This window comes from Nannospalax galili, unplaced genomic scaffold (assembly GCF_000622305.1).
Source record: "Nannospalax galili isolate Female #2095 unplaced genomic scaffold, S.galili_v1.0 scaffold161, whole genome shotgun sequence".
Taxonomy (NCBI): Eukaryota; Metazoa; Chordata; class Mammalia; order Rodentia; family Spalacidae; genus Nannospalax; species Nannospalax galili.
Window position 1 is genome coordinate 3473799 of NW_008348586.1, and position 27500 is coordinate 3501298.

The window sequence follows — 27500 nt, forward strand, 5'->3', positions numbered from 1 at the left end:
AACAGAACTGGTAAAAGAAAGGAGCCAGGGGCTCCTCCCAAGCCCATATTACCCCTGAGGAACAGATCCTCAAATGACCTTAAGAGTAAAAATAAATTAGTTTATCTGGGCCAACTGTATGGTCTTAAACACCCAAAAGGAAAGTATAACCAAAGATTAAAAAGGATCAATATAATTCTTTTTTAAAAAATATTTTATTTAGGGGCTGGAGAGATGGCTCAGCAGTTAAGAGCACTGACTGCTCTTGCAGAGGACCTGGGTTCAATTCCCAGCACCCACATGGTGGCTACGAACCGTCCTTAACTCCAGTTCCAGGGGAATCTGAAGCCTTCTCTGACCTCTGTGGCACTGCATGACACAGATGCACTCATATACATGCAGGCAATACACTCATACACATAAAATTAAAATTTTTTTAAAAATGTTTAAAAATAAATCAATAAATAAATTTTATTTATTATTTTTATTTTATGCGTATGAGTGTTAGTATGTAAGTGCACTCGTGTCATGCAATGCTCATGGAGGACAGAAGAGGCTGTGAGATCCCCTGAAACTGGAGTTACCGACAGTTGTTAGCTGCCATGTGGGTGCTGGGATTTGAACCTGGGTCTTCTGCAAGAACAATCCGTGTTCTTTAACCTCTGAGCCATCTCTCCAGCCCCTCAATATATTTCTTTAGAGTCCATGTGTATAGCTAAAAGCTACATAACAAGAAACAATGCCAGACAGGAAATACTTTCCTTTTAGTTGATGGCCAAGGTGGCCCAAGAGACTCTCAGACAGTAACCCAGCATAGAATTGGGAAAATGAATAGCAGACCCCAATCTTATCTAAAGGAATACTGGCAACTGATCACTGCTAGATGAGGAAGAGCTGATCTTCCTGAAACAAAAAACTCTATAGATAGGCTGACTAGATTAAGTGGATGGACAAGCACCAACAACACAGTGGACAGTAACAAGGATTATAGAGTATATGGGCTCCAATCGGGGGGTGGGGGGGGACTATAGGAGGATGCCATTTAGAATGTGGGTGTATATACATGAATAAGATTGTTTGGGATGTTCTGTATGAAATACACATAAAAAATCAACAAATTTAAAAAAATAAGTTATATATGAGGAAGAAGCACAAAAATTGCTCCAATGTTAATTAGTAGAGGTGAAACACATTACACTGAAATTGACCCAATGATTTTATATCCATGGTCAGGTGGATCTCAGAAAGTAACTGACTGTGACTAGTAATAATCAGATGTATAGCGATTAGAGATGCATGTGCAAACATCTAAGTGTTAGTAGCATTAAAAATGAGTTTTTCAGCGGGGCATGGTGGTGCACGCCTATAGTCCCAGCACTTGGGAGGCAGAGGCAGGTGGATCTCTGTGAGTTCAAGGCCAGCCTGGTCTACATAGTGAGTTCCAGGGCAGCTGGGGTGACAGGGAGACCCTGCTTCAAAAAAGACAAAAAAAAAAATTTCTGGGCTGGAGAGTTGGCTTGGCAGCTAACAGCACTGACTGCTCTTGCAGAGGACCCAAGATCGATTCCCAACACCCACATGGTGACTACAAGCCGCCTTAACTCCAGTTCCAGAGGAATCTGAAGCTCTCTTCTGACCTCTGTGGCAATGCACGACAGGGGTGCACTCACATACATGCAAGCAATACACTCATACACATAAAATTAAAAAAAAAAATTAATGAGTTTTTCTGTATGAAACAGTATATTTTAAAGTGAAATGGAGATCTTTTTTTAAAGATTAAGACCTCCTTCAATTTTATGTGCTATAGAGTTTAAATTGAGTTCAATATTATATAACTGTTATTAATTCAACTGTGAACCTAAGAATTTACAGCCAATATTGAAAGAGATGCATCTTTGCTCTGGAAAAAGTTATTGAATATGTTAACACTGTAATGAAATGCTTCTTCTAATCATGTGGTTATTAAACAATTATTTTTTAAAAAGAAATTTGTCTGTTTTTTAATAGGGTAAACATACAATCTAGCAACTCCACTCACTTTTACCTAGGAGAAACAAAAACTTATTCATGATTGTTTTATTCATGATACTCTCAAACTGGAAACCACACAATGTCCATCAATAGCTAGATAGATAAATTATGGTATACAGGGCTGGGCGTGGTAGTGCATGCCTTTAATCCCAGGACTTGGGATCAGAGGCAGGCAGATCTTTGTGAGTTCGAGGCCAGCCTGGTCTACATAGTGAGTTCCAGGACAGCTGGAGCTATAGGGAGACCCTGTCTCAAAAAGACAAAAAAAAAAAATTATGGTATACCCACACAATGCAATAGTACTTAGGAGAAAAAGAAGGAAAACTTAAGCAGGATAATTTAATGATATTAACTAATTAACATTCCTAGTAATAAGATCTACCAACATTATGCATTTCATACATCCCTTAATATCATGCTGAGGGCACATTATCTCTGTTGTATTGTTTTTGGGTTTTGGTTTTTTTTTTTGGTCTTTTTGAGACAGGGTCTCCCTGTAGCCCCAGCTGTCCTGGAACTCACTATGTAGACCAGGCTGGCCTTGAACTCACAGAGGTCCGCCTGACTCTGCCTCCCAAGTGCTGAGATTAAAGGTGTGCGCCACCACACCTGGCTTCTGTTGTATTCTTATAATATGCATAATACATGAAACTATTAAAAAGAAAACCCATATTATGGAACATTCTACAAAATACCTAACTAGTATATTACTCTTTAAAAGTATCAAAGCAATGAAAGATTTAGAATCCATTTTACAGACATCAAAGATAAGATAACTAAGTGCAATATGGAATTCTCAATTAGATTCTCGAATGGAAAAAGAAAGAGAGACAAAGAATAAAGTTTGTATTTTGATTAATCATGTTATAGTAACATTAATTTCTTAGTTTTTATAGTTGTACTTGGTTAAGCAAGATGTTATTAGAAGGTAAGAAAAATGAAAGCTCATCTTTTTAAAATTTTATTATTTTTATTTTATGTGTATATGTGTATTGCCTGAATGTAAGTAAGTGCATCCGTGTCATGCAATGCCGGTGGAGGTCAGAAGAGGCTGTCGGATCCCCTGAAACTGGAGTTATGGACAGTTGTTAGCTGCCATGTGGGTGCTGGCATTCAAACCCTGGTCTTCTGCAAGAACAACCAATGTTCTTAACCGCTGAGCCATCTTTCCAGCCCCATGAAAGCTCTTCTTTAAGAGTAAAATTATTTCAAAATTTAAAAGGTTTTCAATGTTAAGGGCAAAAAAAAATGAACTCTCACTGAGAGACACAACATGAAAGACTCAAAAGCACTGTGCTGAATTAAAGAAGCCAGACCCCAAAGAATACAAGCCATGAGATTATACTAATATTTAATTCTGCAAAAGGCAAAATTAGCCTACAGTGACAAAGAAGTCCTCCGTCAAAGGTCTAGAGAGTGAAGAAAACTGATTTTATTTATTTTACTTTTTGTTTTTTTTTTTTAATTTATTTTTTTGAGACAAGGTCTCCCTGTAGCCCCAGCTGGCTAGGAACTCACTATGTAGACCAGGTTGGCCTTGAACTCAACTCACAGAGATCTGCCTACCTCTGCCTCCCAAATGCTGGGACTAAAGGTGTGCACTACCACGCCCGGCAGAAAACTGATTTTAAAGAGTGCTATAGAAACATTTTGAGATGATGCAATATTCTGTATCTTCTAGCTCCACAGATTTATACATTTTGTAAAGTTGATTCTATCTACTAAAATGCAAGTGTTTTACTGTAACTTATTTTTCAATAAATTTTATTAAATGTTTAAAAATAGAGATGGGTATACTGGCACAGGCCTTTAATCCCCACTCAGGAGGCAGAGGCAGGCAGATCTCTGTGAGCTCCAGGCCAGGCTGGTCTATATAGCGAGTTCCAGGCCAGCTGGGGCTAGAGGGAGATCCTGTCTTGAAAAGCCAAAAAAAAAAAAAAACAAAAAACTTACAACTGACATATAAAATGTTCTGAGGGATTTATCAAGATGTCAGAAGTATACAGGGAATGATTCAGAAAGAACATAGATCCACAGCAAGTGTGCTGGCACGTAGTATAATCCCAGCACTCAGGAGGCTGAGTGGGGGTAGTAAATTCAAGACTAGTCTGGGCTATATAGCAAGACTTTCTAAAAACTAAATCAACCAATAAAATAAATACCAAGGCTATTTATCTCAAATTCTCAAACATAAAGAACAAACTAACCAACCTACAATCCTTTTACTCTTACCCTGTATTTCATGGCACATGTTTCTAATGAAAAGTCTTCTAACTTCAAAGGTGTCAGTGTGTGTTTATGTGCATGTGTGTTTTACAGTCTCAAAAGTTATTCACAATTACACATAATGACTACCATTCTGAAAAGCAGGAGAGCAGAAAGGCAATCAACTTGTTTGCCTGTGTGCTCAGTGAAGACAATACCATAATGATTTCCCCCAACACAGAATTGTTGGAATGCTATATATCGCCTCTCAAGCAGACTAGTGTAAAGGCTCTGCCCTCTTGAGTGCCCTTTTGATCTATACATTTGGTTTTCTTTGCGAATGGGGGTTAAAGGAAATTATACTTTGAAATTATCTTATAAACTTTTAATTTTCAAAATGATACTATAGAGTTGGAGATAGTCCTAATGGTAGATCATGCACAAGGTCTTAGGTTCAATCCGTAGCACCACACAAAAAATTTTAAACATAAGATATCTATATATACATATCCCTTTAGGCTTAATCTCGGTTCAGCCTTATCATAGCTATGTGTCCTTTAATATACTGCTTAATGTCTCCGTGTCATCGGTAAAATATAGATAATAGTGGCATCTACTTTAGAGTTTCTGCAAATACTAAATTGGATAACATATGAATGAGATAATCCATATAATAAACAAAACAGTCTACATAAAGCATATAGAATAGGGCCAGGCATTTGGTAATATGCACCTAATATTAACAGTATTTTTAGTATTTATTTTTTTGTGTGTAAGCCTGTGTACATGTTTGTGTGTGAGGGTGCACACATGCCATGGCATGAGTGTGGAGATCAGAGGACAAACTATATCCAGCATTTATATGGGTTCCAGGAATCCAAATCTGGGTTGTCAGGCTTGCACTGCAAGCATTTTTACCCACTGAGTAAAAATATATACTTAATATATTTGTATATTATATCTGTATGTTAATGATACAAATATTTATATCTTAAACATGCACATCAAATTGAGATATCTAATATGAGATGGAAATAGTGTGCAGGGCTGCAGAGTTGGCTCAGCGGTTAGGAGTACTGACTACTCTTACAGAGGACCTGGTTTTGATTCCCAATACCCACATGGCAGCTAACAACTACCCATAATTCCAGTTCTAGGGGATCTGAAACCTTCTGACCTCCCCAGGCATTGCACGACATGTGTACACATACACACGTGCAGGCAATACATTCGTGTACACAAAATAAAAAGAATAAATATTTTTTAAAAAACAAATTGGAGTTTGCTTTGTTTTTGAAGGTCTCACATTGTAGCCTAGGCTGGTGTGGAACTCATGTAGTCCAGGCTAGCCTCAAACTCATAGTGATCTTCCTGCTTCAGCCTCCTGAGTGCTAAAATTATGGGCACAAGCCACCATGCCTGGCTTGGAAGTTGGTTTTGTATTATTTTTTACATAAATGGTTTCTGAGATTAAAAAAAAAAAAAAAAACTTGTATATTTTAAAATCCTCCCCCCACCTCTTCGGTCTTTTTGAGACGGGGTCTCCTTGTAGCCCCTGCTGTCCTGGAACTCACTATGTAGACCAGGCTGGCCTCAAACTCACAAAGATCCGCCTCCCTCTGCCTCCCAAGTGCTGGGATTAAAGGCATGTGCTACCACGCCTGGCTAAAGTCTTATATTTTTATAACTTTTTTTTGGAGATGGATCTCACTATGTTACCCTCACCCAGGATGGTCTTAAACTTCTGGACTCAAGCAATCATCCAGCCTTAACCTCCTAAATGGTACAGCTACAAGTACACACTGCCACATCCAGTTAACAACAAAGTTGGTTTTTATTAAGGCAATTTCTGTAAGACTTTTTTTTCTGCTATCATAATTGTACCTGTAAGTATACATATGTACACATGCTCCATCTGATCTTTCAACCTTACTATTTCTTAAATTAAATGATACCCTGACCATGTTACCAATATTTTAAGTTCTGAAGAAATGTAACTACAGATTGATACATTATTTCAAATATATCTCAGAGACAGAAGAAAAGAAAAAAAAAAGATGTTGGTCTTTTTTTTCTTCTTCTGGTCTTTTTGAGACAGTCTCCCTGTACCCCAGCTGGTCTGGAACTCACTCTGTAGACCAGGCTGGCCTTGAACTCACAGAGATCTGCATGCCTCTGCCTCCCAAGTGCTGGGATTAAAGGCGTGCACCACCAATCTCAGCACAATGTTGGTCTTTTAAGGGAAATATAATAATGAACAATGCAAATACCTCTATTTTTATTTTATGTGTATGAGTGTTTTGCCTGCATGAATGTAAGTGCATCACATGTGTGCAATACCTGAGGAGAACAGAATAGGGTATTGGATACCATGGAACTGGAATTATAGATGGTTGTGTATTGCCATGTGGCTGCTAGAACTGAACTCTGGTCGTTTAGAAGAGCAAGTGCTCTTAACTGCTGAACCACCTCTCCAGACCCAATTCTATGTTAAAAAAAAAAAAAAGGCCTTTTGCATATTGTGCATGCAACCCATTTCAATGGACAACAAACAAATTTCTTATTGTGCTAAGAATTAAATGTTAAAGGGCTAGGAATGTAGCTCAGTAGTAAAATGCTAGCCTAGAATGACCAAGGCCCTGGGTTGGATCTCTAGCACCACAATCAAACACAGAAACAAGGGAAAAAGAATGTTTCTAGTTATGAGGGCTCATGCCTATAATCCAAAGCACTTAGGAGGTGAAACAAGAGGATTGCTACAAGTCCAAAGCCAGTCTAGGCTATAGGGAGCCTGTCTCAAAGAAAAAGAAAAAGAAACAATCTCCCTCCAAACCTCAATAATAATCAAACATTAAAATTTAAATAATTTATTTTATGGCAGAGTGAGAAATACAAAAACTCATCCTCAAGCTGAGCATGGTGGCACATGCCTATAATCCCAGCACTTGAGAAGCAGATGCAAAAAAATTCACGCATGTTCCAGGCTAGGCCATATGAATTCCAGGCCAGTCTGGAGTATGGTGCAAAACCTATCTCAAAATTTTTCTTACAGAATTTTACTAAATAGTGTCTCATAACAGTTTCTAAGACAAGACTTTTTCTACCTATCTGTTCAAGCTCATGAACCAAACCTCAGGAATATTGGATACTTTCAGTATTCACAAATCTCAATAGAGACAATCTGACACAGGTTTCTGGCAGTCAAATAAATGATTAAATCCACAAGTGGGTGAACTGCCTACTGTGGAGCCTATGCATTCTACCAAAAACATCAGTGTCCTAAGCAATCAGAAAGGGTTACTCACCAGCAAGGGTATAATCCATATCAAAACCAAAACACTTTATTTTTTCCATGGCTAAACTTCGGTTCACAAACACCCTATGAAAAGAGAATTTAAAAAAAAAAAAAGTATCTCAATTAACATTGAAGTTTAATTTAGTTATTTGACTATTTTTCTATACTGTCTCATTCATTTTATTTTTCCAACTGACTTTTTTGTTACTGTATGTATTTAAGGTGTTTAACACGATTCCTTGATATTACACATACATACACACACATAGTGAGTACTAGAGTCAAGCAACTTAAGCATATCATACAATTTTCTCTCCCTTCCTCCATTACTGATAGGGTGAGTGGGTGTGTACTTACAAGCATACAGATCTTAGACATGTTTCTACTAGGTAATGCAGCTATGTATCTTTTGATCTATAATGTATCTTCACATTCACAGTCCCAACCACTAATTTAATCTCTATTTCTACACATTTAACTTTTTCCAAGATTTCACATATAAATGATATCATGCAGTATTTCTGTTTGCCTTATTCACTTAGCACGTCATCTAAGTTCATCTATGGTGTTATATATGATAGAATCTCTTTTTAAAGGCTAAATAATATTCCTCTGTGCATGTGTATAGAGCTCACACTCACCCATTCATCTGTAGACAAATACTTTGGTTTCTATATCTTGCTTATTGTGAATAATGATGCAATGAACATAAGACTGCATCTTTAAATGGTAATTTGATGGGGGGGATATTGTTGATTTATATGGTAGTTATATTTTTAAAATTTCTTTGGGAACCAGGGCTGAAGAGATGGCTCAGCGGTTAAGAACACTGGTTGTTCTTGCAGAAGACTTGGGTTCGAATCCCAGCACCCACATGGCAGCTTAACTGTCCATAACTCCAGTTGCAGGGGATCCGACAGCCTCTTCTGTCCTCCATGGGCATTGCATGACACAGGTGCACTTACCTACACGCAGGCAATACACACATACACATAAAATAAAAATAATGTTTTTAAAAATTTCTTTGGGAACCTTTATGCCATTTTCTACTGTAAATGTACCAGCTTCTCTATACTCTTGTAAATAGTTGTTATACTATCTTTTTGATAAAAGTCATCCTAACAGATCTGAAATAGTATTTAATTATGGTTCTAATCTGAATTTCCCTAATGATTAGATGATTAGTGATTTTGAATACCTTCTCATATATCTAGTGGCAATTTATAAGTCTTCTTGGGAGAAACGTCTATTCAGGTCCTGTGCTACACAGCTTTGTCAACTTGACAAACCTGGTTAGAGGGAAACTCAACTGAGCAATTTTTTTCCATTGGATTGGCCTACAGTCATGACTGTGGAATATTTTCTTGATTGTTGAGTGATATAAAAGGGCCCAGCCTACTCTGGGAGGTGCACCATTTGGACAGGTGGTCCTGTGTTATATAAGATAGCAAATTGAGCACAGGCCAGGGGAGCAAGGCAGTAAGCAGAATTCCTCCATGGTCTGTGCTTCAGGTTCATGCCCTGAGTTTCTGCCTTGGCTTCCTTTGATGATGGACTGTGAGCTATAAGACAAATTAACCCTTTCCTTCCCAAGTTGGTTTTGGTCAGTGTTTTTCTCACAGCAATACAAAGAAACTAAGACAGGTCCTTTACGTATTTTTCAACTGATGTTTATTTCTATAAGATAAGTTGGGGGTTGGGGAGTGATCTCTAACAGCTAGGCCTAGTGGTACAGATAATCAAGAGACTGAGGCAGAAAGACCCCAGAAGTTCAAAGCTAGACTGGCTAGCATAATGAGATACCAAGTCAAAAACATAAATAGCTGCATATGGTGGCACATTCCTGTAACCCAGCAAGCACTGCAGAGTCTGAAGCAGGAAGATCACAAGTTTAAGGTCAGCTTGGGCTGGCTACATAATGAGTTCTAGGCCATCCTGAGCTACAGTCAGACTCTCAAAATAAAACAAAAGCCCAAATAAATAAACAAACAACAAAGCAAGTAAGTATGCAAAGTGTAATGGAACATTTAGGAGGCTGAGGCAGGGTGATCTTGCATTCAAACCAACCTGGGCTATGTGATATAACACTGTCTAAAATTAATAAAACAAGCCAGGCATGGTGGCACACAGCTTTAGTCCAAGCACCCAGGAGGCAGAGGCAGGCGGATCTCTGAGAGTTCAAGGTCAGCCTGGTCTACCTAGTGAGTTCCAGGCCAGCTGGGGCTACAGGGAGACCCTGTCTCGAAATTAATTAATTAATTAATTAAAATAAAATTAACAAAACAAAAAAATACCAAGGGCTGTGTAGAATGGTACAAGGATGGAGCTCAGTCATTAGAGTGTTTACTTAGCAGGCATGAAGCCCTGGGCTTGATCCCCAATACTCCATAAAACCAGGCATGGCAGTAAACACCTGTAATCCCAGCACTCAAGAGATGGAGGCAGGAGGATCAGAAGTTCAAGGTCATCTTCAGCTACATAATGACTTCAAAGACAACCTAGGCTACATTCAACCCCATATCAAATTGGGGGCTGGAGAGATGGTTCAGTGGTTAAGAGCACTGACTGCTCTTGCAGAGGACCCATATGGCAGCTACGAACAGTCCTTAACTCCAGTTCCAAGGGAAACTGAAGCCCTCTTCTGACCTCTGTGGGACTGCACGACACAAGCGCACTCATATACATGCAGGCAATATACTCGTACACATGAAATAAAATAAATAAAATATTTTAAAAAAGAGACAGACCTCTTGACCAGTTCATATATTTAATATTTCAAACTACAATAGAATAAGTGCAACAGCTTTAAAGAAGAACAATTTTTCAAAGACTTGCTTGAAATAATTCAAATGAGGACTTAATAGGCCCCTACATTCAGAACTATCATTTCTTTTTCCTGGAAAAATATGAAAATCAAGCTAGGCACGGTGGCGCCCTCCTTTAATCCTAGCACTCAGGAGGCAGAGGCAGGTGGATCTCTGTGAGATTGAGGTCATCCTGATATATATAGCGAGTTCAAGGCCACCTGTGCTACAAGAAGACCCTGTGTCAAACCCCCTAAAAAATTCATTAGCATCTCATGGACCTAATGCTCTATACACTACATTAGCTCTCTAAAACTGTTTCTGAAAGAAGTGTCATGTAAAATATTTATGCTTTCCCTAATAAAACCTGATCTTCTAGAAAAATCAGTTTTTCTTTTATCTTGGGTTAATAAAGCATGAAAGAGGAGGAAAAAGAATATTGACTGAAAGATAAAGATAAAGCTGAAAGATAAAGGAACTAGATATGACATAATACCCACCAAAACCTTCTTTTTGTTTTATTACTGACCTTCCCTAGTAATATAAATTCATTTGAAAAAAAAAAGAAAGACACAATATATTATAACTCTAGAAACTAAAGCTAAGGCTTTTCAAACAGGATCGCAGCTCAAGCAAAGGGGACCAACTGTATAAATCCTTAATCAGAGCCCTAACAGCTGACATGCCTAAAATATCCTAAGGGAATACAAGCAAGAATGAATTGAGGAAGATTTTTCTTCCTCATATAATCTAACAAAGAAACACAGAGCCACATAACTTTTTTTTTTTTACATAGCTTCAATTTTGATAGAAGATGCTAATTGGTTTTAGACAGAGCTAAAATTATTGGGGGGGATGTTAATATCAATCAGTGCTAAAAAGTTAGAAAGAAAATACCAATAGTGACAGCCGTTTTGGTCAGATAAAAGATTATACCTATACTGTCCTGAAAATCTATCTAATCAGATGTTTTTAAAATAAAGATTATAAAACATGATTATTAACCTCTTGGAATGACATATTTCAGAAATATGAAAATCTTTTCTGCCAAATTAATCATTGCTAAATATGCATCAAATCATACTTCTCTTTCCTCTTTGACTTAACTAATCACATTACCTATTCAGTCAACACATTTACTGAATGTATACTATAAAATATATAGTATCATTTTATGACATCTCATGGAAACTGCCCATTAAGGGTAGTCAGAGCTAGGAAAGTTTACAAGTTCTTAAAATTAGGAAATAAGGGCTGGCAAGAAGGCTCAGTGGGTAAAGGTGCTTGGGACAAGCCCAAGGATCTGTGTTCAATCCCAGGACATTGTCAAAAGAATCAACTCTTAGGTTGTCCTCCAACCTCCACAAGTGCACAATGGCATGCATGCCCTCCCCCTGTGCACGCACGCACACGCACAGACACACAGACACACACACACACAAATGTTAATAATTTAAATTTAATTAGGAAATAAAATATTTTCTATGAAAACCTTTCACCGGAGTATCCTTTTTCATTAAAAACAAGTACTCTAATTCACAGAATAAGTTCCTGAAATTCAGATGATCATTTCTACCCCCATTCATTTCTATTATGAGCTTCATGAGAAATATATTCTCATCTCTCCTTTTTCCCCCTAATTTAAACTATGAAACATGGAGGGAGGAACAACTATGGAATGAAATCTAATTCACTACATAAGCAAAGCTATAATGGCCAAATGAACAGCTGTGCTTGAGAACCAACCCAAACATAGTTATTTCATGTATATCCTAAGGTTTTCAAAGACAATAAATACCCAACTGCTGAAAGTAAAGTCTTGAGTCTGGCACAGGGGAAACCTTAAACATTAAAAAGCATGTCTCTTGGACAGTCTTTAAAAGATACTAATCTCTTAGCCTCACACTAATGACTATTCTTCACTGAGCTTATAACCAAACGAAGTGTGCTGTATCAACTACAAGGCATCATATCAACAAAAAGACTCGTTTACTATCCCACATATTTCAAAACAAAAAGATTTACCTGCTTGGGAAAATAAAAACAATTTCTACTGGTCATAAGACTTTACTGTACATCTGCCAATGCCAGTTTACAGTATCCTTTTTCTAAATTATTAGAATACATTCCACTCTTATGTTCAGAAGCCTGAACATATCTGTGAAATTAAAAGTTTGCTGTAAATATACAGTTATCACCCTAAAACTCATAACTAAATTAAGCTTTCAACCATAAAACATAATTATTAGCCAGAAATTCCTACAGATAAGCCACTTGTGAGCTACAGATTTGAACATTAACAAGAGAAACAATCTCTAGAGACATACAGGAACACTGTAAAACTATAGACACAGACTGCAATACAAAGGCAAATTTAACAGTATTTGCTATCATATCCCACTGCAGTAAGGCAAAAACAAACAAACAAACAAACAAACAAACAAACAAACAAAACCCTTGAATACAGATAGTAATGGCAAGAAATAAAACCATTAATACAATGTGCTTTAATAATAGGGAATTTAAGAGCCTCGCACTTAACGTAAACATGCAACTTACTGTATTTGAAATTTTGTAAATAGAGCAAACTCTTACTGGTTTTTGGATTTAACTATAATTCAAAGCAGAATTACCTCATCTGTCACTGGTTGCCGTTTTGCAAACTGTGAAACTATCTGGGTAAAGTAGTTCCTGAAGTCACATAACAAAATTCTTCTTAAAACCCCTAGTATAATTTTTTTGTGTGTGTATGACTAACCTAACTACAAAAAGACTATTTAGTCTGAACCGGGCCCCTCAATGGTATGTATCTTCTGAGACAGTGTAGCAGAAAACACCTCTGTGTCTAATTTAACTTGTCATTGGATATCACTGTTGCTCCACACAAATCCATTTGGAATAGAATTTCTCTGGCAATGGTGAACTTTATCTGTAACTCCTCCCTTTGCTTAGGAGTCACAATTTCCTGGACAAGTGCCCAACAACAGTTACTGCAACAACAAATGAGACTAAGGATTCAACTGTAAAATTTTCTTAGACATCTGCTTTTACTAAGAGCAGCTGTCATTATGATCCAAACTGCTAATCAAGAGAAGACTGTATTTCTGAGTAGACAAAGTGAAATTATGAACCATAATAAATTAGTATCACATCTACAATTCCAGCACTAAGGCAAGATTGCCACAAGTGTGAAGCCAGCCTGAGCTACAGGGGGAGACCAAGAAAAATAGAAGGTAACAAGAAAATGCCGTAAGTATAGATTTTTGACAAAAACTTAATTTAGTAGCTTTCTTCCCAAACTAGTTCCCATTTCTGCTATTGACATCCTTTTCCCACTCAAGCTTAAGCCACATCCACTTACCTCATGTGCCTTTGTTTAAATTTCCAAATGTCTCTAGAAGCTAGATCTTTCATTCAGCTCATATTGTCAACAATTTATCAAGATCTTAATTCTCCAGACATCGTCTTGAAACTGTTTGGTCCTCACATTAATGCTGAATTAATTACTTGAAATAGTCCTGCTTGAAATGTGGCATACAGACCAATGCTAGTCTATGTAATTTGTTTTTGTATTTTATACTGCTATCAATTGGAAATTGAATGGAAAATGTTTTAACGCTGGTCCTCTACGCCTGAGAAGCACTGTCCTGAAGCCTAGCTCCAATCATGCTACCCTTTTTTTTTTTTTCCTTTTTGGTCTTTTTGAGACAGGGTCTCCCTGTAGCCCAGTTGTCCTGGAATTCACTATGTAGACCAGGCTGGCCTTGAACTCACAGAGATCTACCTGCTTCTGCCTCCTAAGTGCTGGGATTAAAGGCATGTACCACCACGCCCGGCTCATGCTACTCTCTTTAAACTACCTTTAGTCATTGCTCACCTCTACCCAACTCATAAATTATAAGTTCTTTGTTATATTCAAGGAGTTCAAAGTCTTTTATGATTTTGTTAAAATTAGTTTGATATTACATTATCCACACCATTACCTTTTACTGTATTAAAGCAAACTGCTTGCTTTTTCCTAAGCATGCCCTGAGGCTTTGTTTATATGGTTAACTGAACCTGAAAAATCCACTTCTGTTATCTGTGATATAATTCAAGTATTGGCATCTCAAATGCTTTCTTCAAGAAAATATTCTGGGAGTTACAGAGATGGTTCAGTAGTTAAGAATGCTGTTGTTCTTCCAGAGGATCAGAGTTCAGTTTCCAGCACCCACATTGGGCAGCTCATAAATGCCTATAACTCTAGTTCTCTTCTGGCCTCCTCGGGACATACACATCTACAAAAATAAATAATTTTTTTAAAAAGAAAGAAAATAGGGGGCTGGAGAGGTCGCTCAGTGGTTAAGAACACTGGTTGTTCTTGTAGAAGACCTGGGTTTGAATCCCAGCACCCACATGGCAGCTAACAACTGTCCATAACTTGAGTCCTAGGGGATCTGGCAGCCTCTTCTGACCTCTGCGGGCACTGCATGGTGCACTTACCTACATGCAGGCAATACACGCATATACATAAAATAAAAATAAATAAATAAAAGTTAAGAAAAAAGAAAAAATATTCTGGGGCTTGGGGGTGTGGCTCAGTGGCAGAGCATTTGAACAGCTGGAGGGGAATATGAATGAGAGAATATTCTGGCTGTGACATAAAACAAGGCAACAATAAATGCCTCTGCAGCTCAGATTACTTTTCTATTTGATGAAAGAAATCTCATCAACAAATAATTCCATAAAGTTGTGATTCAAGTAATTTGACTGTACAAAATGCTTTATTTTGGTAACTGTATATTGATAGTCACATACAATATGCAAGTAATCCTCTTACTATTTGCTTGATTATACATTTTTTAAGACCAGAATTTATAGCCTTCCCAACACCTAGTAGACATAGTAGCTAACTAAAATCAAAACTTAAACTAGAAACTTTAAATAGAGTTTGGCAGAGCCTGTAGGGAGGACATGATGTGGAGTTCCTGCTAATGGGTACAGAGTTTCTTCTGGGAGTAATAAAAATGTTCTAAAATTAAAGGGCTGAGGATACAGTTTGATTGGACCCTTGCCTAGCAAGCACAAGGCCCTGGATTTAATCCCTAGTGAAAAGAGAGAAAAGGGAGCTGGAGAGATGGCTGAGTGGTTAAGAACACTGGCTGTTCTTGCAGAAGACCGGGGTTCAATTTCCAGCACCCACACGGCAGCTAACAACTGTCCATAACTCCAGTTCCAAGGGATCCAACAACCTCTTGTGTCCTCCGTGGGCACTGCATGACACGGGTGCACTTACCTACTTACACATATACACATAAAAGAAAAACGAGTATTTTAAAAAAGAGAGAGAAGGGGCTGGAGAGATGGCTCAGTGGTTAAGAGCACTGACAGCTCTTGCAGAGGACCCGGGTTTGATTCCCAGCACCCACATTGCAGCTTCAAACCATCCTTAACTCCAGTTCCAGGAGAATCCAAAGCCCTCTTCTGACCTCCGCGGCATTGCACGACACGGGTGCACTCATGTACATGCAGGCAATACACTCATACACATAAAATAAAAATAATAAATTTTAAAAAAAAGAAAGAGAAAAGAACAGAACAGAACAAATGGAAGAAAAAAAGGAGGAGGGGAGGAGAGGAGGAAGGGAAAGGGTTTAAAAGGGAGGGGAGGGGAGGGGAGCACAAGGGGAGGGACAGCAGAAAGGGAAGGGGAAGGTGAGGAGAAGGGGGAAAGAAGGAAGGAAAGGGGGAAGAAGGGAGGGAGAGATGAGTTTTACAATTAGTGGCATTGGTTGCACAACTATAAATATACTAAAACCACTGATTTGCATACTTTAAAGGGAAAGTAAATGGTATGTCACTGTAGTCCAATAAGTCTGTTAAACAGCTTAATATAAAGACCTTAATCTGCCAGATGTCTCCAGCTTCTGTTAAAAAACACGCTTAGTGATCTAAAAAAAATAATAAAAGTACAATAAGAAAATTATAAAGTGTATTTTTTTTAAGTCTTTTTGAGACTATATAGCTCCAGCTGGCCTGGAACTCGCTATGTAGACCAGACCGGCCTTGAACTCTCAAAGATCTGTTTCATGCGTGTTAGGCAAGTTCTCTCACACTGAGCTTCCCTCAACTTTTTTAATACATTTATTTATTTAATTTTGTATGTGTGTATCTCTTTGTTATGGGCATGCATAAGCCATATATGCCATGGTGAGCTTACAAAAGTCAGAGGACAATTTGTGGGAGTTGGTTCGCTCCTAATCCCATGTGGATCCTGGGGATTGAACTCAGGTCATCAGACTTGGCATCAAGCAACTTTACCCACTGAGCTATCTTGCTGGCCTTCCTCCCAACATTTTAATGAATTTACTTAAAGTGCATGTCCTAGTTACTTTCTGTCGCTGTGATTAAAAACACTGACCAAAACCAATTTGGGGAGGAATGGGTTTATTTGGCTTACAGCACAGTCCATCATCAAGGGAAACCAAGGCAGGAACTCAAGCAGGAACCTGGAGCACAGACCATGGAGGAATGCTGCTCACTGGCCTGTTCTTTAAAAATTATTTTTATTTTTTTATGTGTATGAATGTACTGCCTGAATGTCTGTAAGTGCACCTGTGTCATGCAATGCCATGGAGGTCAGAGGGTCAGAAGAAGGTGTCGGATTCCCCTGGAACTGGAGTTAAGGATGGTTTGTAGCCACCATGTGGGTGCTGGGAATCAAACCTGGGTCCTCTGCAAGAGCAGTCAGTGCTCTTAACCCCTGAGCCATCTCTCCAGCCCCTCAGCCTATTTTCTTATACAACACAGAAGCACCTACCCAGGAGTGGCATCAACCGCAGTGGGCTGGGCCCTTCCACAGCCCTCCCGTGTCACTCAACAGTCAAGAAATTGCCTCACAGACATGTGCCCATAGGCCAATCCAAGAGAAGGAATTCCCCAATTGAGGGTCCCTCTTCCCAGATGTGTCAAGTTTACAACTAAAGCTGTCCAGCACTGTGCACTTTGAAATCTTTGGTGGAAAGATAATAAATATTATACATTATCATCAGTACTCTTAGTTTGTTATATCACTTTTAATATATGATTTTTTTCCACACTTAACCATTTCTGAAATTGGGTTGTATCTAGTAAATACCACCTAGAATTCAAGTTAAATTATTTCTAAGTAGAGTTTATTTTCATTTCTTTCAGTTATTTGGGAGCAACATCACCCATCCTGGTAGTGTGATTTCAGACCACAACCTACAAGGCTTGTTGGAATATCTCAGGGGGAGGCTTGTTTTCTTTTCCCCTGACATAGTGTCATGGTTAAGGTGTACACATTTCTTTGTAGAGTCCTGTGTTGCAGATGTATTTCACCTTTGTCCTTGACTTATGGGTAGAACCCTTTGACAGTCAAGCTTTATGTGGAATCTTCTAAGGCTCTGACTTTTCTTGGGCACCCACCCTTTTAATTTGTGCATAATATAGGTAAGTTTTATAATTAGTGGTATGATCAAACTAAATCATCTTAAGTTTTGTTCTATATTTGCCTCAACATTAACTTTTCTTGGAAACTTTTATGAGATTGACTTGTCTGTTGTGCTAAGGATCTGGCACTTTAAAACATTAAGTGTATAAGTAATGTTTGAACAATTCATTCATGTTTTATCTTACAAATAGACTTTATTCATGTTTTACCTCATAAATGGTGCAAGGCATTTGTTGTTCAAACTTAAAGCATGGGCTGCTGTTATCTTGGTACAATCTGATAAAATGTATCCTTGAGAATGTTCCTCAGAGAAAATGTTAAGATCAATTAGTAAAAGGTTTTAGCTGGAATCTATGAAAATAAGTACTAAGTGATTTTTGCTTTTATAATTGCCTCTAAATTTTCTAGTATCTATATATTTGAAATTCCAATGTTTAAGAATCCATTTAATGTTGCTAGGAGTGTAACCCATGGTGGAGTATTTGTTAGCATGTATGAAGCCTTGGTTTGATTCCCCAGTACCACAAAGGAATAAAAAAATACACTTCATAGCCAGGCGTGGTGGCGCACCCCTTTAATCCAAGCACTCGGGAGGCCTTTGCTGTGATTAAAGGTGTGTACCCCCACGCCCAGCATAATTATTTCTTTTATCCTCAAATATTCCATTGTATGGATATACTACAATTTGTTATCTCCCCAGTTAAATTTGGGTTACTTCAAAGTTGGGACTGTTCTAAATAATGCTATGAGGACTATAAATCGCCATGGGCATACACGTTTAAATTGTCTTAAGAAAATACCTAAAAGTGGAATTGCTAGGGTGATATGGTAAAAATTAATTCAATACTCCTAATTTGTACTTTCCCAGTTGTTGTATACTGTCAATTTGTTGACTGTCTGACTGTGGTGCTGAGGATGGAATGTCACACATGCTACTGCCACTGAGCTACATCCATGATATGTCCTGCCCCAGTATTTTTTACTTTAATTGTTCTAATGTGTGCGATGCTACTTCATTGTGACTTCACTCTACCGTTCTCTAACAAATGACAGCACCTTTTCAAGTTTATTTGTCACATCTTGCCTTTCTTTTCTTTCAAGTATTTTGCACATTTTTCAGATGGGTTGTTTGTCTTATGTATAATAACAGTTCTTCATATATTTTGGATACAGTCCTTTAACAAATATAAATGTATTAAAATATTTTCTCTTAGTCTGTGGCTTTCCGTTTCACCTTCTTAATAGTGTCTTTCAAAAAGTAGAGGGTTTTTTTCCATTTTGATGAAGACAAACTTATTAATCTAGATAAAGCTAAATTTATCAATTTAGCCAGGTGGGTGGTGCATACCTTTAATCCCAGTACTCAGGAGGCAGAGGCACAAGGATCTCTGTGAGATCGAGGCCAGCCTGGTCTACATAATGAGTTCCAGATCACCTGGAACTACAGGGAGACCCTATCTCAAACAAAAAGCAAAATGAACAATTGTCAATTTAGTATTTTATATGCTTTAACTGAAATTCAAGGTGACAAACATCATCTAATTTGTGTTATTTTTATGTGTGGTATGGTATATTAAAAACTCATGACTGAGGATGTGGCTGTGTTGGAGTATTTGCCTGGCATCCATGAATCCCTGGATTTGATCCTCAAGAGTACATAAACCAGTTTGGTGGTAGCATGCCTGTCATCCCAGCACTCAGGAGGTAGAGGCAGAAGAATAAGAAGTTTAAGGTTATACTCTGCTGCTTAGCAAGTTTGAGGCCAACATGGAATATATGGGACTCTGTCTAAAAACAAACAAACAAAAAAGACTAGCATCTCATTAAAAATTCCCAGTTTCACTGCTGAAAATCATGACTATTCACATTAGTGTCTATCAGTTACCTACCTGATTCTAAGATCTTTGCATCTATCCTTATACTAATATCAAACCCTAAATTACCATAGGTTTACCTAGGTTCAAATATACTCATCACTTAATGATGAGACACATTCTGAGAAACACACTGCTAAACTACCTCATCATTGTGAACATTATACGCTGCTCTTACAAAACCCGTATGGTACGGGCCAATCACTCCACAGGGTCTCAGTGAAATCAAGAGAGGTAGCAAACATGAGCTATATGAGGTTTCTTGCTGCTACAATAATAACACAGCATACTGATTTATAGAAAACTTATTTTGTATATGTTTATGCGGATGTGCATGTATGTACATGCATAGGGAGACCAGAAGACAACCTTGGGTATCATTCCTCAGGTGCTATCCATCTTTTTTTTTTTTTTTTTTTTTTTTGAGACAGGGTCTCTTACCACCTTGAAACTCCCTAAGTAGGCCAGGCTGGTTGACAATGAGCCCCATCTGCCTCCCAGCTGTTAGAACTACAAGCACATCCGGCTTTTTTATGTTGGTTCTGGGGATCAAACTCAGGTCCTCCATTTCCCCAGTCCTGAACGTTTTTATGAGAAGAAATATACTCTAATAATTTAAAAGTATAGTGCAGGGGCTGGAGAGATGACTCAGTGGTTAAGAGTGTGTATGTTCTTTCAGAAGACTCAAGTTTGGTTCCCAACACCCACATCAGGCAGTTCACAGTCACCTGGAACTCCAGCTCCAAGGGGATTCAATAATGCATTTGGCCTCTGCACTCATGTGCACACACATGCATGCATACACACACACACACTCATACACACAAAGGAACATATAATTAAAACTAATAAGAATAAATCTTTTTTTAAAGTAGAGTGCAGTAAATTCATAAAGTATTAACAGTTGTTTATTATCAAGTGTTACATACTATACATAATTATATAGGCTATACTTTATAGAGTGGCAGCACAGTTGATTTAATTAAGCATCACCATAAAAACACAAATAATGCATTGTGCTTTGACCTTATGTCACCAGGTAATAGTAATTTTTCAGCTCCATTATAGTCTTATGGGATAACTGTCAGATATATGATCTGTTTCTATGAAACATCATTTTGTGGCACATGAAATATTTCATAAACATCATATGGTAACAGACTGCTGAATGTTAAGATATCACACATATAAAACAGTAACTATTAGAATTGTAACACATTTTAAAAAACAGTGAATATAAGAATTGTAAATCAAGTGTTGTGGTGCACACTTGTAATCCCAACACTTGGGCGGTTGAGGCAAGAAGACCAAGAGTTGAAGACCAGCCTCAGGTACAAAGTGAATTCCAGGCCAGCTGGGCTACATGAGACCTTGTTTCCAAAAAAATATTTTGATCTCAAAGTACAAAACTTATTCACTTATTTCTAAAAATAGCAAAAAGAATAAAAACTAATCGATTCCATTTATATCATGCATGTTCTTTAAATGTATGTTTTAATTGCCAGGCATGGTGGTGCACGTCTTTAATCCCAGCACTTGGGAGGCAGAGGCAGGCGGATCTTTGTGAGTTCCGAGGCCAGCCTGGTCTACACAGTGAGTTCCACGACAGCTGGGGCTAAAGGAGACCCTGTCTTAAAAAGACAAAAAAAAGTAATAAAAAATGTATGTTTTAATTATTCGCACAGTAAAAGAACTGCCTTATCAGTCAACAAAAATAAATCTAAAAGACCATCCTCAGTCTTTATAGTGTCCTTTTGCTTTATACCCAACTCTCTGACTGTCTCTAACTATAGGCCCCTTTAGATCTGGTTTACCAGAGGCAAAAATAACAATTACTGCCTCATAATTTAAACTATTCCCAGAAATATAGTTCATCCTAAATCTACAAACTAGTTTTCTAAACATGTATATAAGACTGACGGGGGCTGGAGAGATGGCTCAGCGATTAAGAGCACTGACTGCTCTTGTTGCAGGACCTGGGTTCAAGTCCCAGCACCCACATAGTTCCAGGGTATCTGCCACCCTCTTCTGCAGAAACCTCCACGGGTATTGCACAACACGGGTGCACTTACATACATTCAGGCAACACATTCATACACAAAAAATAAAAAGTTAAAGAAAATTTTTAAAAAGACTGAAAGATATGCTGGCATCTGTGATAATTCACATCATTACAGTTCTTTAAGAATTGCCAATCTGTAACCATTGTTGAAGGGGAAAAAAAAAAACACAAAAACCTAGGGAAGCAGTCCTTCTATAATTTTCTCATTTAGAGCCCCTCCCCAAATTTGAGTCATGTCATGAAATGTGAAAAAAAATGCAGAATTATTCATACCCTGGTTCTTTTCTTTATTCAATAATGAGATTTTAAAAGTCATAAAGTGGATTAATTAATTTTATTTTTCCCATAATAAATACATGATTAGAATTAACTAAAAACTAGAGGTACAAAGCTCTAGAACCACTTAAAGATTTCTTAGAACAAAAGGACTAGAAAAAGAATAGCTCCCAGAGGGGGCAGAACCAAAATTTTAAATTTACTGTATTTTTTTCAAGACTTTTTGAGAGATCTATCTCCAATTTCACTAAAGGGGCTGTCTCTAAAATTAACCAGGTCTAGTTATACATAAAGGCTAGAAATGAGGAATTAACTTGTCACCTATTACAAAAGTAACAAAAAGAGAAATAGTAAATAATTCAGTCTCTGAAACATCAGAGAAAATAACATAAAAATGAAAACCCAACACAGCTGTTTGACATTACAAAACAAAAAGGAATAGGATTTTTGCCTACCTGTCCAGAAACAGAATCATAGGCTACTAATTCATTCAATCCTTTACACCATTTTCTAAAAGTTCAATTGCTTTTTAAATGCCTTTGAAATCTTAAATTTCATTCAATTCTTTGTAAACTACCACTATTTGCTTCCAATCTTTATAAGCATATTCTAATAAAAGCCAAAGAGTTTTACAACAGGAATAACAAAGTACTTAATGCTATCTTTCTAAATAGCAATAGTATCTTCACAATAGATTACATATGAACCATTAAAAGCTTTGGTTAATTTTGTTCACTCTCTGCCTTTACCTCCAAGTTCAGACTGGCAGCATTGCTTATTAATCTTCAATTCACTCAGATAACTCTTCATTGAGAAAAATGAGAGAAAAAAAAATAAACACACTTACCCGTCCTTAGACATTTTCAAAGATCTACTTCCTCTGGATAAGAATACAGGATCAACAAACAAGCTTCACTGATCTCTTGAGAACTGTAGCTTATTTGTTAAAGCACAGAGAACTCAGGCCCTGAGAGGCCCAACAAATTCGGGCACAAAGCCGAACCCTAACTAGGCTATATCTCAGTGACCAATATCCTCAGCTTTAAATACTTGAAAACCTAGTAATAGAAGGGAAAATGTAGACCAGGAAAAATTACTATTGGCCTGAACTATTTAACACTGGCCAGTTAAGGAAGGAGACAATCCAAATGGCAAGTTTCTGTAAGAGACAGGAATCGTTACTGGCAAACACAGAAAAAGCAAATTTACCCCCTAAAGAGGCCCTCCAACAGTACACAAACAATGTGAGCTTCACAGGCTCCAGCAGTCCTAGTGAGGCAAAATCAGTTCCCATTTACTCAAGGGGAGTAAAAACAGGGTAAATAATATAATGTTTTAATGATCAGTTTAGTTATTTTCTCCTTTGGAAAAGAAACTGCAACTACAAAAAGGAAGTTCTCAGTGCTGTTCATACTACAAGAGATAACTAAAGTATTTCGACACTAAATTCTTTTTTTTTTCTTCTGACTTTAACTGTTCTAAAGGGAAACGTGTGTTCAAAAACATCTCGGTGGCCTGAAATTTTCAACTCATGTAAAAAAGATATATTTTTGTTACATGGAAAACAAATCCAGAACATTCTAAAGGTCAATTTCAAATCTCAAAGCAAGTTAGGTTTGAAAGAAAAACATCTGTGACACTCCTGCCTTCTGACAAACATAATGCACAGGGTTTATGCAACAGAGGAAGAAATAAATACATCAGAGCTGGGTTTAGTGATAAATGCCAGTAATCCCAGCTACTTGGGAAGCTAAGGCCAAGGAAGCAGCATAAAGTTCAAGGACTGAACCGGGTGCAATTGCACAACCTTTTAAGCCCAGCACTTGGGAGGTAGAGGCAGGAGGGTGGATCTCGGTGAGATCAAGGTGAGCTTTGTCTACATAGTGAGTTCCAGGCCAGTTGGGTCTATAGACTGGCCCAGTTTCAAAAAAAAAAGGACTGCTTGAGCCACAGAGACTCTAGAGACCCTGTCTCCAAAAAACATAAGGGGTTGAGGCTATAGCTCAGTGGTAGAGTGCTTGCCTCGTATATGACAGGCCTTGGGTTCAATCTCCGGTGAACAGAAGAAAAGGAAGAAAAAGAAAAGCAAATAAAGTAATAAAATCTAAAAACACTGAGATGACAAGTCCTTCCAAGTATGATTCAATTTTTTTTTTTTAAATCTGTGTTCTGGGCTAGGGATATAGCTCAGTTAACAAAATGTTTGCCTCGCATGCACAAAGCCTTGGGTTCAATTCCCAGCACTGCATAACTGGCATGTTGGTACAAGCCTATAATCCCAGCCCCCAGGAAGTAGAGGCAAGAGGATCTGGGAGTTCAAGGCCAGCCTTGGCTACAAGACCCTGTCTCAAAATAAATAAAAAGGGACAAAGAGATGACTCAGTGGGTAAAAGTGCTTGCTGTGTAAGCCTGATAACCTGAGTTCAATTCCTGGAACCCATGTAAAGGTGGAAAGAAAGAACTGACTCTACAAATTGTCCAAATTGTCCTCTGACATCCACATGGTTACTGTGGCACAGGCACCCACACAAGCATATCATACATACATACACACATAGGAGCCTCCTGAATCTGATAAAGGGCAGCTATGAAAACCAAAAGTTAAAAAGCTATCTCCATTGTTAACACTTCAACACTATGCTAGACATCCTAGACAAAACGTGCAAGAAGAAATCAAGGGCCTCCAAATTATAAGGTAAGAAGACAATCTCTAGCTGAAGACAGCAGATTCTAGTATCTGGAAAATGTTAACACACACACACACACACACAAACTTTATTGGAGCTAATAAGCAAGTTAAACAAAACTGTACAATATATGATAAACAAAAAGTTGTATTTCCATAGAATAGCACTGAATAATCAAAAAACAAAATTAGGAGATAATTTCATTTACTACTGTACCAGAAATAACAAAATACTTACAAATGAATTTAACAAAAGAAGCACAAGACCTATATACTGAATAATATAAAATACTATTGAAAGAGATTAAAGATTTAAACAAATGGAAAAACAAACCCATATTCATGGGAAGACTTAATTTTTTATATTTTATTTGTTATTTTTATTTTATGTGTATGAATGTATTGCCTGCATGTAGGTAAGCGTACCCATGTCTTCCAATGCCCACAGAAGACAGAAGAGGCCTACAGATCCCCTGGAACTGGAGTAACGGCCAGTTGTTACCTGCCATGTGGGTGCTGGGATTCAAACCCAGGTCTTCTGCGAGAACAACCAGTGCTCTTAACTGCTGAGCCATCTCTCCAGCCCCAGAAAGACTTAAAATTTTTAAAAGTCAGTATTCCTCAAATGATATATACAGATTCAATGCAACTCTTAATAAAATCCTGACTAACTCTTACAGGAATTAAGAAGCTTATTCTATTTAAGTGTAAATGCACACCAGAATAATTAAAACAGTTTTGAAAAAAAAAAAAAAACAAGTTGAAGGACTCACACTGCATTTTCAAATCTCACCACAAAGCTGCAGTAATCCAAGACATGTACTGACATAAGGACAAGCATCAACAATATAATTGAGCGAGCACAAACGAACTCTTATATTCACAATAAAATGATTCTCAACAAGGCTGCCAAGACATTCAATGTGAAAAGAATAATCTTTCTTCATTCACGCCAGGCATAGTGGCACACACCTTTAATCTCAGCACTCAGGAGGCAGAGGCAGGTGAATCTCTCTGATATTGAGGCCAGCCTGTCTACATAATGAGTGCCAGCTGGGGCTACAGGGAAACCCTGTTTCAAAAAGACCAAAAAAAAAAAAAAGAAAGACTAATCTTTTCAATAACTGTCCTGAGACAACTAGACGGTTCCATGAAAAGAATGGATCTGGATCCCTACCTTGTATCATACTCAAAAAACTAAAAATGTATCCAAAACCTGTATAAGATCTAAAGCTGTGAAACTCTGGAGCTAGGGAGATTACTCAATCCGTACAGTGAGTCTTGAGTATGGATCCCCAGCGTCCATGCAAAAAGTTATCAAATAAACAAGCAAATCCTACTCCTAGCTATATGGCCAAAACAAATGTCCAAATAAGACTTTACACAAATGTTCATAGTAGCATTATTCATAATAGCCCCCAAATGGAAGCAACCCAAATGCTAAACAATAGATGAATGGAAAAATATAATACAGTATATCCATACAGTGGACTATTATTAGGCCAATAAAATAATTAAATATTGATTCTGGCTACAACATGGATAAACCTTAAAATCATTCTGTTTGCTGTCACAGTACCACAAGCCTATAATCACAGCACTTAGGAGGCAGAGGCAGAAATACTGCCACAAGTTCAAGGCCAGCCTTATCTATATAGTGAGAAACCCTGTCTCAAAAAACAAAAAGAGGGCTGGAGAAATGGTTCAGCAGTTAAGAGCACTGACTGCTTTTGTAGAGGACCCAGGTTCGATTCCCAGCACCCAAATGGCAGCCACAAACTGTCCTTAACTCCAGTTCCAGGGGAATCCAAAGCCCTCTTCTGACCTCCGTGGCTTTGCACAACACGGGTGCACTCACATACAGGCAGGCAACACACTCATACACATAAAATAAAAAATTTTTAAAACATAAAATAAAGCCAGGCATAGTGGCGCACTCCTGTAACCCCAGCACTTGGGAGACAGAGGCAGGCAGATCTCTGTGAGTTCAAGGCCAGCCTGGTCTACATAGTGAGTTCCAGGACAGCTGGGGGCTAGAGGGAGATCCTGCTTCAAAAAGACCAATAAATAAATAAATAAAATAAGAAAAAAGAAAAAAATAATAATATAAAGATAAGCAAAGGAAGCCAGACACAAAAATCCATATATGTATGTTTCTGTTTGTATGAAAGTCCAGGATAGGCAATTCTATGGAGACAGAAGGTATACTCCTGTTTGCCAACAGCTGGAAGAAAGATAGAATGAAGTTATTCCCATTGAATAACAAGTTCCTTCTGGAGTTCATAAAAATGTTCTGGAAACAGACAGTGGTGAGCTTTGCACAATCTTGTGAATAGACCAATCCCACTGAGCTGCATACTTTGCAAGGGTAAATTCTATGGTATATAAATTTTATATCAACAATATTTTAAATTAATTAAGAACATCTGTTCACCAAAAGATTACTGATAGTAAAAAGCAAATACAGACTCCAAAAAGATATAATAAAGAAATACTCAAAGACTGTTAGAAAACAGGCGAAACCTGAAAACATTATGTTCAATGAAAGAAGCCAAAGAAAGCAGAGACTGCATATTTATATAAAACATCTGGAATAGCTTAAATTCTATGGCAGAAAATAAGCTGGTGGTGGCCAGGAATTGTGATTATCAGTACAATAATGATCTATCTAACTTGACCAATATACTAAGAACCACTGAATTAATTCAATTTTATATGAGTAGACCTCAATAAAATTTATTTTTAAATATAGAGAAAAGTAAACATACAATGATTTTCCAAAAATCACCATGAAAAGGTTAACACACAACTGGCAAACAATTTGCAGGGAAG

At 37.7% G+C, this 27500-nt stretch overlaps 1 protein-coding gene across 3 annotated transcripts in view; it reads right to left on the reverse strand.

Moving 5' to 3' along the window:
* Positions 1-27500, reverse strand: part of Nt5c2 (5'-nucleotidase, cytosolic II) — a 224792-nt gene that overhangs the window by 37740 nt on the left and 159552 nt on the right. For 2 of the 3 annotated variants that reach the window (XM_008845675.2, XM_008845676.2), the window contains exon 3: positions 7524-7597. The exons of the other annotated variant lie outside the window; for it this stretch is intronic. In XM_008845675.2, the coding sequence (XP_008843897.2) occupies positions 7524-7597 (74 nt within the window). The remainder of the gene's footprint in view (positions 1-7523; positions 7598-27500) is intronic. 3 annotated transcript variants of the gene reach the window in all.